The sequence below is a fragment of the Monodelphis domestica genome, chromosome 4 (genome assembly GCF_027887165.1).
Source record: "Monodelphis domestica isolate mMonDom1 chromosome 4, mMonDom1.pri, whole genome shotgun sequence".
Classification (NCBI taxonomy): Eukaryota; Metazoa; Chordata; class Mammalia; order Didelphimorphia; family Didelphidae; genus Monodelphis; species Monodelphis domestica.
The window spans coordinates 443,277,944-443,288,946 of record NC_077230.1 but is presented as its reverse complement, the minus strand read 5'-3'; the positions used below and the strand labels follow the sequence as shown (position 1 = coordinate 443,288,946).

General features: G+C 63.0%; 3 protein-coding genes across 3 annotated transcripts; 2 read left to right on the top strand and 1 right to left on the bottom strand.

Annotated features, from left to right (window-relative positions):
* Positions 1–17: 17 nt before the first annotated feature.
* On the bottom strand, positions 18–3,781 carry MBOAT7 (membrane bound O-acyltransferase domain containing 7). Its single transcript, XM_001378471.5, has 8 exons — positions 3,578–3,781; positions 3,222–3,301; positions 3,002–3,131; positions 2,784–2,910; positions 2,418–2,562; positions 1,307–1,670; positions 790–966; positions 18–702 (listed from the first exon to the last, which is right to left on the bottom strand). The coding sequence occupies exons 2-8, from the start codon at positions 3,295–3,297 to the stop codon at positions 285–287; spliced, it is 1,437 nt and encodes a 478-aa protein (XP_001378508.1). The 5' UTR covers positions 3,298–3,301; positions 3,578–3,781; the 3' UTR covers positions 18–284.
* Positions 3,782–3,899: 118 nt separating this feature from the next.
* TSEN34 (tRNA splicing endonuclease subunit 34) lies at positions 3,900–6,104 on the top strand. Its single transcript, XM_056796676.1, is given in 4 exon segments — positions 3,900–4,551; positions 4,749–4,988; positions 4,990–5,233; positions 5,697–6,104. Coding segments are annotated over 4 exon segments (1,197 nt in total). The 5' UTR covers positions 3,900–4,026; the 3' UTR covers positions 5,885–6,104.
* Positions 6,105–8,717: 2,613 nt separating this feature from the next.
* RPS9 (ribosomal protein S9) lies at positions 8,718–10,608 on the top strand. Its single transcript, XM_003341112.4, has 5 exons — positions 8,718–9,175; positions 9,358–9,482; positions 9,595–9,717; positions 9,809–9,995; positions 10,369–10,608. The coding sequence occupies exons 2-5, from the start codon at positions 9,386–9,388 to the stop codon at positions 10,544–10,546; spliced, it is 585 nt and encodes a 194-aa protein (XP_003341160.2). The 5' UTR covers positions 8,718–9,175; positions 9,358–9,385; the 3' UTR covers positions 10,547–10,608.
* The last annotated feature ends 395 nt before the right edge of the window (positions 10,609–11,003 follow it).

Genomic DNA, 11,003 nt, shown 5'->3' with positions numbered 1-11,003 from the left:
ATAGGCTCCAGAGCAGCTTTTGTCCAAGGCTCTTTATTGAGAAAATTAAAATCCCCCCAAGGAGCCGGCCCCGGGGGAGGCTGGCATCGGGGTTCCCAGCCAGTCAGCCCCCCGGAATAGGGCTCACCGGGGCCTCAGGGACCCGGGGGTGCCGCCTCTCCTGTCCCTGTGGGGGTCCGTCCAGGCTCCTGGGTCTCCAGCCTTCAGGGGGGCCGCTCAGCAGGACTCTGGGGTCCCAGTCCCAACCCCCCTCAAAGTTCGGGGTGCGCAGCCCCGGGAGTCCCTCACTCCTCCCGCATCTTGTCTGGGGGCGTGGGGGGCTTGTTCGGGGCAGGCTTGGCTTCCTGGTGCCCCCGCGTGCTCCTGGCCCTGCGGTCGGGGCCTCCCCCGCCCAGGGCCAGCCCCAGCCCCAGCCCCGCCAGGGCCAGGAGATGGATGCAGAAGTAGACGGAGGCCCAGTAGCGGAGCGTGTCCTGCAGCGAGAGCAGGACGAAGCCCATGCACATGTAGTCATAGGCCCGCATCTTCAGGAACCAGTGAACCCAGTCCCACGCGTGCTGGGCCTCTGGGCCCAGGCGGCTCCGGAGGCCCGACTCCAGGCAGCCCTCGGCGGCCAGGCACAAGGGGATGGTCAGGAAGCTCAGGTAGTAGCCGGGGTGGATGCCGTGCCAGTAAGCGCTCAGCAGCATGGTCCAGGCGCTCCTGCGGGGCGGTGGGAGGGGGTCAAGGCCTGGCCAGGCCCGCCGGCCCCGCCTCTCCCCACCAGCCCCGCCGGCCCGGGCTGCTCACCGAAGCACGTAGGAGCGGGCCGGTGCCGTCTTGTAGATGTATTGGGCCAGCCACCACTGCACCGTCATGTTCCAGTACCGCATCCCGTCTCGGACCCGGACGCAGAAGTCGGTCCCGTGACAGTCGATGTTGCGGATGGTCTCGTAGTCATACTTGGTGGCTGCCCCGGCTTCTGGGCTAGAAGAAGAGCCCGGGGTCAGGAGGGGCTTCCAGCTCCTCATCCGTGACCGCCAGGGCCTGCCAGGGCCTTTCACCACTATGATGATCAAACCGGGGCAGAGAAAGCTTGATGCCACCCTCGGGACCCCCACAGCTACCCAGAGTGACAGCATGCTCGAGGCGGCAGGAGCCCAAGCCTGTGGGGAGGGGAAGAAGCCAGGAGCAAGCCTTCTTGGCCTCTGCCTCCCGGGCCGGCCTCCTCGCGAGGCTTCCCCAGGGCCACCCCTGCCGACAGGCTCCACCTTGGCCCGGAAGGACACGGGCCATGGGTGAGGAGGAGCTCTCGGGGAATGCTCACCTGTCCGGGGCGGGGCAGGGCCGGGTGGGGCCGCCTCCCGCCCTCGACTTGGCCCCCACAGGGTAGGCCCCGAAGCCAGCTGCTATGCAGCCACACTCGGCTGCGATCCAGGCGACGTAGAAGCGCATCCGGAAGGCAAAGAAGATGGGCAGCATGTAGAAGAGGCGGAAGGCCAGGCTGCGGCTGTAGAAGGCATCTTCCCGCACGGCCTCCAGCGGGAAGAGCCAGGAGGACAGCAGGAAGAGCAGCCCGAAGACTGGGGCCGGCCGGGCCCGCAGCACCAGGGGCTCCCAGCTGGGCACCGCCGTGGCTGCCGAGCCCTGGTGCAGCCAGTCGTGGTATGTCCGGTAGCGGTAGAAGGGGCCTGCCGGGGACAGGGGACACGAGACACCCAGGGATGGCAGGGGGGCCGGGCGAGGACTACCAGGCCAGCCCATTCCACAGAGGGGAAACTGAGGTAGAGATGCAGCGACCTTGCCGTGGTCAGCGCCCTGCCCCGGGCCACACTGCCCGTCCCTTACAGGGCCCTAGCCGGGAGGCAGATCTGGAGAGGGCTCAAGTGCCTCATTTTACCAAAGGAGAAGTCAGGCCCAGGGATGGGGCATGACTTGCCTAGGGCCCCCGAGCCGGTTAAGAGTCACAGGTGAGATTTGAACTCGGCTCTTCCTGAGGCCACATCCAACAGCTAGTCACTAGAAGATGATGGGGAAGCACGATGAGACAGCAGGTGTTCGTAGTGGACCACAAGTTCAACAAGCCAGCAGTGGCACGTGGCAGCTAAAAGCTAAGTCGACCTGGGGTGCTGTTGGGGGGGTCATAGCAGCGTGTGGGTGCTGCCATTTAAGGAGGACACAGAAAGCTGGAGAGGGCAGAGGAGGGACCCCGGCCTCTGCTGCTGGGAGAAGAGGAGGCTCTGGGATGGGAGGAGCGACACCGAGGAGGGGAGGGAAGCTTCCAGGCCTTCTGAGTGGCACTGGCCGCCCTGGGACGGTCCTGTGGGGAGGGGGTGGGATAGGCAGCTGCTGAGGCGATGGAAGCCAAGGACCAGGGTGGCGGGCAGCGAGGGGACAGAGGTGAGCAGAGGGCCGGCCGCCAGGCAGGGGCTGCTCACCGGTCAGGAGGCCCACGTAGCAGTAGCTGTAGCTCAGGGTCTGGGCCAGCGAGGGCACGGCAAGGAGCCGCCCCACTGGCGGAGGCTTCGCGGGGTCTTCCTTCTGCGCCCGCAGCTCCTGCACCTCGCTGGCAAGGCTCACGAGCTGGGAAGGGGCACAGGATCAGGGCTGGCCCCATCTCCCCCAGGAGCTCAAGAAGGAGCCCTGCCGCTTAGTGCCCCCCTCGTGAAGGGAGGCCCCCCAGACCTGCCCCAATGGTGGCAGCCGGTCCTGGCTGCCTCCTGGGAGCTTCCTAGAGCCGGGGCCCTGGGGGAGCGGGTGGCCCAAGGGCGCTCCCAGCTGCTCCGGGGAGTTGGGGGCCTCACCTTGAGCGTGAGCAGCAGCTGCACGGCATTGGTGAAAGGCGTGGGGGCCGGGAGCCCAAATACAGTGACCATTCGGAAGAAGAGGAGGTAGAGGAAGGTCCAGGCCAGTGCCAGGGCATGGCAGGCCCTGCCGAGAAGGGAGAAAGAGAACCAGACTCGGGCGCCTCTCGGAGGGACCACGGAGGGAGGCTCCCCAGAGGGACGGGGCTGGCCATTACCTGGGCCGGATCTCCATGATGATCCAGGTGCCAAGGATGGTGACCAGCGAGTGGAGGATGTGGGCTCTACAGGTGAGCAGCGTCAGGGCCAGCCCCACCCCGGCGGATCCCCATTGCTTCAGCCCCGCGCCTGGAGGGGGGCGGCAGGGCAGGGTCAGGAAAGGAGCCCCTCGCCCTGCCCCCTCCTCTGCCGGCCCACCGAAAGGGGAAGCGCACTCACCCGCCTTCTTAAAGAGGAAGCCGATGGGGATGGAGATAAGGAGGATCGCGAGGTACTTCCACTCCTCCGGAGACATGTTTCTGGGGCGGGGGCGGTGCCAGGTGAGCCCCAGGGAGCCGAGCACTGCCCCGCCCGCCTCTGGCCTCTCGGGTGCCCCAGGAATCTCCTCGGCTCCTAGACGGCCCTCGGGCCCCTCGGCCCCAGACATCCTTCCCCCCAAGCTGGAACCCCCCCTCCCCCAGCCCCTCGGGCATCTCTCCTTCTCCAGCCCCAGGAGGCCCAGGGCAAGCGGCCCCCCGCTCCCAGTCCCTCATTGAGCCCCAGGGTCTCGCAGGACTGCAGGGGGCGAGCCGTACCTGTAGCTCCGTGGGCTGACTTGGACCCAGGGCCGCTAGGAGGTATCTACCCTAAGCCGTCCGTCCCACCCCGGAGGCTCCGGTCCGCCCCCTCCTGCGGCCGCCAGTCCCTTCCGGATCCGGGGTGGAGCCTCAAGCGCCCAGAGTCGAGAGCCTGGGCTTAGCCAGCCGGCAGTGCGATCTGGCAAGGCGGGGCAGAACCCCGGGACGGGGCAGTCGGGAAGGGGGCGGGATTGAGGGCTGAGCTACCGAGAGGGGCGGAGTCAGAGGAAAATGTGTTAAGGAAGGGGAGGGGCGTGAGGAAAGGGGCGGGGTTGTGATGGACGGAGGGGGCGGGACTTAAGCATGGGGGCTCCAAACGGTGCAGGCTGGGGGGCGGAAATCAGCAACAGAAAGGGGCGGAGTCCGAGGACCTGGTATTAGGAAAGGGGGCGAAGCTGAAGGCTGGGATGCCGAGAGGAGACGCGGCTCAGGTGGGAAAGGAGGCGGTTCTGAGGCCTGCGAAGTGGCGGTGCCGAGGGTACAGTGTTGGGAAGGGGGCGTGGCTAGGCTGCGATAGTTCACCCCCATCTCCAGGAGGCGGGATCGGGGAGAGGCTGTGCCTGGAGAGTTCTGAAGGGGCGGGCCCTGAGCCGGTCCTTCGGCGCCTGGAGGAGCGGCTGGACACGTGGGCACCCGCCGGCCCGGAGGAGCCCCAGACTGGAGCCGCGGCGGCGGCGGAGCCTGGGCCCATGCTAGTGGTAGAGGTAAAGGCCGGGCAGCCTCTGGTGTGGGGCGCTGAAGTGGCTCAGACTTTGCGGGAGCGGCTAGGAGTGGGGGGCCGGCCCGTGGGCAGCTTGGCCCGGGGACCCCGGCAGAATGCGCGCCTCGGCCTCCCATTGCTGCTGCTGCCGGAGGAGGCCCGGCTGCTGGCGGAGATCGGCGCCGCCAGGCTCGTCACAGCCCCGCGAACAGACACCCGGCAGCAGGCCCAGGTACGGGGTTGAGGATCTGGGAGCCTGCGATGGGGTGTCGGGGCTGGGGAGCTTGAGGTCCCGGGGGAGGGCAGGCGCTGAAGAGCCTGGGATCTCGGGGGACAGGACCGAGCTTGGGGAGCCCGGGACCCTAGGAGCTTAGGATCTGGGTCTGAAGTCCTCAGCTGAAAACTATCGCGCACTGGCTCTCTGCCCAGGCTGTGGCTGCTTACCATCAGGAGCTGGAGTCTGGATTCCGGGAGCAGCGAGCCCTGGCAGAGGAGGCCCGCCGGAGGAGGCTAGAGGACCTGGCCCAGCACATCGCTGAAGGCCGGGCCAGGAAACAGCGGGCACCTCGGGAGGTTGAGCAAGGAGAGGAGGGAGGTGAGGTGGGCATCCAGGGGGCCTCTGGGGAAGGGCCAGGAGTGCCTTTGGAGCAGCACTCTTCCCACCCCCTTGTCTCCCCCTTCTCCAGGGCCCCAGCCCCCTTTCCCAGAGACTGCAATGCTAGTCCAGCTGCCCACAGCCTGCCCCAGACCCACCTGGGCCAGGCCCTTGGACTGGCACCAGCCATCACCAGATTGGCCCTACGCTGGAGACCCAAGGCATGAGCTGCGGTACCGAGTCTACAAGGACCTGTGGGAGAGGGGTTACTTCCTCACCTCTGGGGGCAAGTTTGGGGGTGACTTTCTGGTCTATCCAGGTGAGCTGGTATCCCCACCCCTGCACCCCACCTCTGCCCAATGGATTGCCCGCAGGTGGGGGGAGGAGGCCCTGTGGTGGCTGGTCTGCCTTCTCTTGCTTCTGTGTCCAGTGTCCTGGAATTAGAGAAGGGGGTCCGGAAGTGCCCTGGGTCTACCTGGAGAGTGGGTCTGGAGTAGGAGAACAGTGCCAGCCTTGCCGGTGCACTCCCTGTCCCCTTTGGCTGGGGGGGCTTCGGGTTCACCCAGGGTCGAATGAATGTGGGAGTGATGGGGAAGAGCTGCAGAAATGCAGATTCTGCCTTGCTATGAGGAACGAGCCTGTGTCCTCTGCTGTAAAATAAGGCCTGGACAAACCTGGGTCCTTGCCGCCAGCTCTGCTCTCTCACTGACCTCATCTGTGGGGGTGGGGAGTGGGAAAGTGTCTCTTCCGCCCACCTCATTCCTCCCCTTTCCCAATCCCAGGTGACCCCCTTCGCTTCCACGCCCACTTTGTGGCTCAGTGCTGCACCCCTGGGGACCCCCTCCCACTGCCAGACCTTGTCTCTGCTGGCCGCCTGGGGACCAACGTTCGGAAGACTCTGCTTCTGTGCTCCCCTCTGCCCGACGGCTCCGTGGCCTACACGTCTCTGCAGTGGGCTGGCCTGCCGTGACCAGTGAAGGCTTGGGGAAGGAGCCTTTGTCCAGAGCTCCTGAGGGACCCTGCCCATGGAGGCCCTGCCCCTGTGCGGCTCCTGTTCCCTCATCTATAACTGGGACATCAAGGATCTGCCCACGCTGGATGACATGAATGGGCCTAGCCGCCAGTGCTGGGGAAGGAGAGTGGAGGGCCACCGCTTATTTCAGTGGAATAAAAACTGGCCGAGTGCTGGAGCCTTATGTGGTGTGGAGGCCTGGGGTCCAGAACCCCCCTGGGAAGGCGTCTGAGTCCGGAGCTCTCTCACGCTTTACCTCTGGCTGCCTTCAGTTTTCTTATCCATGAAATGGGGCAGCAGTAAGGTTGGGATTGGGGTGGAATCCTCATTTTGCCAAGCTTGAGCTCAGAGTTGGGCAGAGATTTTCAGGTGCCCAACAGGAGTCAAATCCCTCTTCTACACTTCAAGGTGATTCATTCCCCCTCCCCCCAGTCTCTTCTTCCCCAGTTTATGCTAAATTGCAGCCCGAGAGGGCTGAGCCTGGTGTTGGTCCAGTCTGGCCTCAGACACTTCCTGGCTGTCACTTGCCTTCATTTTGTTACCTGTCAAACGGGGATAATTGTGGTACCTACCTTCCAGAGTTGTTGTGAGGCTTAGTTGAGATAATATTTGCAAAGCCCTTAGCACACTACCTGGCACATAGTAGGTGATCTACGTTGCTGTTAAATCATTACCCTATGTGGCTTTTTTTTTAAACCTTACCTTCTGCCTTGGAATCAATTTTCTGTATTGGTTCCAAGACAGAAGAGTGGTAAGGACTAGGCAATGGGGGTCAAGTGACTTGCCCAGGGTCACACAGCTAGGAAGTGGCTGAGCATTTGGCGTTTTCTTGGCAAAGATATAAGAGTGGTGTGCCATTTCCTTCTGCAGCTCATTTTATAGGAAACTGAGGCATATAGGGTCAAGTGACTTGCCCAGGGTCACACAACTAGGAAGTGTCTGAGGCCAGATTTGAACTTGGGAAGAGGAGTTTTGCTGACACTATGCCTAGCCTTCTAGCCACTGGGTCCCCTGGTTGCCCCAAGGCACTATATAAACACTATTATTGTTTTGTTATTATCCTCATGAGGGAGACTCTGGGCCCTTCACCCTGTTCCCCTGCTCTGGACATTACTTAGCATATCAAAGTCCTTTCTGACCCAAGGTGGCCAGATGAACTGGATACTGTTGCTGGGGCCAGGCATCCCCCCCTCCTCGCTGTAGTCACAGTCATTGGGCTCTCCTGGAGCCACTCCTGATCTCCATCATCGGGTCTCTCCATCCTCCTCTCAGTGCCTATGTGGTGTTTCTGAAGGGCAGGTCTGACCTCCACCCCAAACTGTTTCCAGGATGAGCTTTAAACTCCCTTGTCCCTGAAAGCCCTTCCCCAGCAGGCTCCAACCTCCCTTGATGCAATTATGGCCCATTACCCCCCTACACCCCTGCAGTGGCCCAGACCAGCCCTCCTTAAAGATCTTCAGACCTCCCACCTCTGACTGGTTCTTGGGCAGCCTGGGATGCGCCCTCTCTTCACTGCTTCTTAGAACCCATTTTTCTCCTACCTCCATTCAAGGCCTATTTTGTATAGGAGCCCTTCCTTGGTCCACCCACTGACTCAAGTCCTCTCCTTCCTAAGCCACTTTGTATTTGCTTCTTATATGGATTGTATGTGCATCTATCTGCATGTATACATATCCAGCTACATGTATGTGGGCACGTATGGATTTGTATAGACACCTTAAGTAGAATGGCGGTTTCTTGACAGCAGGGACTGCCCGGCTCTTACCCAGTGACAGGTCCGACCTGCAGATGGATAATGCCTCCCTTCCCATCCGACTGGGAGCCCCTCCAAGGCAGGGACTGTCTGCCTTTTTCTGCCAGCGGCCCCAGTACCTCGCACAGTCAGCCCTTCATTCCCTTATTCAGGTCCCTGAAGACAGCTCCCACCCCCCCCACCCCCCATCTACCCTGGGTGGAAAAGGGCACCTCAAAGTTCTCTAGACCCTTCAGTATCACTTCCCAGCCCTGTGACCCTGGGCAAGTCACTTAACCCCCATTATCTACTGCTCTTCTGCCTTGGAACCAATATACAATGGATTCTAAGACAGAAGGTAAGGATTTAGTAAAAAAAATCAAAACAAAGGGAGTGCTTTACCATCACCTTCAGCTTAAGAAGTTTGTTTGCATTCCTCCATCACTTTGTTGTCTGACTTCGGGGCCCTTTGGGGTTTTCTTACAAAGATGCTGGAATGGTTGGCCATTAGCTTTTACAGATGAGAAAACTGAGGCCAACAGGGTTAAATGTCTTGCTTAGGCTCACACAGCTGACGTCTGAGGCCAGATTTGAACTTGGGAAGATGACGGACTCCAGGCCCAGTGCTCTATCCACCCAGCTGCCCCGTCCTATATCTGCAGGTCGGACGGAGGGGTGCCCTGGCTCCCGGCCGACCAGCAGCTGGAGCAGAGGTCCTGGCAGTGCAGTTCCTCCAAGACCTAGACCTTCCATGGCAGGGGGTCAGGGGCTCGGGGTGGGGGTGGGGTTACCGAAGGCTCCTCGTTCGGGGCTCTGACCTGTCCTCCCCCCGGCTCAGCAGCCTGGGAGTGGCCCTTCCTTCCTCCAGGACTTCTCCCCTTTGAGGGGGGGGGGAAGGGTCATCCCGAAGGCTCGGACATGTCCCCTGCGACACCGATCTGGGGGTGGGGGCCGCCCAGCCAGCTCGGCCCAAACAGCCTGCTCCGCTGGGAGTGGGGTCCCAGGATGACGGATGAGGGGCGGGACGGCGGGGGGACTGGGGAGGGGTTAGGTTAGTTCGCTTCCGTCTTATGGGGCCAGGAATGGGGGAGGCGAGATGAGCCCAACTGAGGCTGAAAGTCCGTGAGAATTTCCTAACGCAGAGCTGTCCCAAAGCGTGAGGCGGGGAGCTCCTGGTCGCAGGAAATGACCATCGTCCAGCCGGACGAGCTCTAGTCTAGACGTGTAGACGGTATTCTCGGTCGGGAAGGGGTTGGACTAGACGTTTTCCAAGACCAAGACCTTCCCGCCTGCGGCCCACGACCAGAGCCGGGACCGAATTTCTGGCCTACGCGTGGGGAGGTGGAGAGGACTCGGATCAAAGGCCAGGGCAAGGCCCTCCCATCGTTCCAGGCTGTTTACCCCCAATTGGTCGGCGTGTCCATGCGTGTTGACGTCACGAGCACCGCCCCGGCGCTATAAGGGCCGTTCGCCAGGGCGTGGCGTTCTTTCCCCTACGGTTCTGAAGCTAGCAAGAGGTGAGTTCTCTACGGTCTGGCAGCCGGGAGGGAGGTGGGTCGGAGCACTCTGCGCAGCCGCAAGAGCTTGCGTTCTACCGCGCCACGCGCTTTTTCTTGTCTCGGGGCAATTCCCCGCCCCTGAGCGCAGGCGCCGTAGTGACCCTGCCGAACCCGATCTGTCTTCTTGCCCCAACGCGCAGGCGCGACTTAGCGTCCTAGTAGGCCAAGATGCCGGTCGCTAGAAGCTGGGTATGTCGGAAGACGTATGTGACGCCGCGGCGGCCCTTCGAGAAGTCTCGCTTGGATCAGGAGCTGAAGCTAATCGGTCAGTGGTCTCTGGGGGTGGAGGGCCGTGGCGGGGGAATCGGTCAGTGGTCCCTGGGGGGGAGGGCCGTGGCGGGGGCCCTCATCCACGTGCTCCTTCCCCTCCCCCCCAGGTGAGTACGGGCTCCGCAACAAGCGCGAAGTGTGGCGAGTCAAGTTCACGCTGGCCAAGATCCGCAAGGCGGCCCGGGAGCTGCTCACTCTCGATGAGAAGGACCCGCGGCGTCTGTTCGAGGGTGAGGGGGCTGGGGGACAGAGGCGGGGGGCGGAGGGACCCGTGACTCGCGGCTCCTCGCAGAGCCACCTAACCCCGCCTTCCGCGCCCAGGCAATGCCCTGCTCCGGAGGCTCGTCCGCATCGGCGTCCTGGACGAGGGCAAGATGAAGCTGGATTACATCCTGGGGCTGAAGATCGAGGACTTCCTGGAGCGGCGCCTGCAGACGCAAGTCTTCAAACTGGGCCTGGCCAAGTCCATCCACCATGCCCGGGTGCTCATCCGCCAGCGGCACATCAGGTGGGCCCCCCCCCCCTCCGCGCCTGCCGGAGCCCCCTGCCCCTCCCTGTCCCAGCGCCCCTCTCTAAGCCCCTCTTGGTGTTTTCTGTGCAGCCCCCTGCCGATGAGAGATATGGGGGAGCCCCCATGAAGGGGGAGGCCGAACTCTCCCAGTATTATTGGGGGGCAGCCCCCTCCCCAAACCCTGCGCAAGGCTCACTGCGGCTCAGCCGTACACCTTGTGAAAGCCGAGCTCCCGATGGGCAGCCAGGTGAGGGGGCCCTGAGGGAGCGGGGAGGCCACCTCCAGTCCGGGGAGCCTTGATACTGGCGGGGCTCCCTTCCCTGCCTCCTCGCCAGCCCACCCCCCAGCTCCTCTCTGCCTCTCCCCGCAGGGTCCGAAAGCAGGTGGTGAACATCCCGTCCTTCATAGTGCGCCTGGACTCCCAGAAACACATCGACTTCTCCCTGCGCTCGCCCTACGGGGGTGGCCGGGCAGGCAGGGTCAAGAGGAAGAATGCCAAGAAGGGCCAGGGCGGAGCCGGTACTGGGGACGACGAGGAAGAAGATTAACCGTGTGGCCCCCTCCCCCTAAAAGCCGGATTACTTTGAAATAAAGCGCTTTGGCCTCGCCAGGCTCTGGTGTCCCATGTCCTCCCGCAGGCCCCAGGGCAGGGTTGGGGCTGCAGACTTTCCCCCTAGACTTCAAGGGACAAGAGCTCCAGAACTGGAGAGGAGCCCCCCAAGGTCCCCCTCACAACTGGGGCAGAGCCTGGACATCCCCCTCCCAACACCCCAAAAGTCCATGCAAGCAGCGGCTGGGAAGTGGTCTAAGGGGGAGGCTGAGGATGGGCAGGGGGTTCCCTGCGGGGTCATGGGGTGGCTTGGGGCTGTTGGTGGCTGCCTGGAGGAGGCCAACCCTCCAAGGGCCCAGCCCCTGAACAGGGCCCAAACCGTGTAGCAGCAGCAGTGTGCACCCCGTGTGCCAGGGGGTGCTCTGGGATCCTCTGAGGAAGGTGTCACCCCGGGA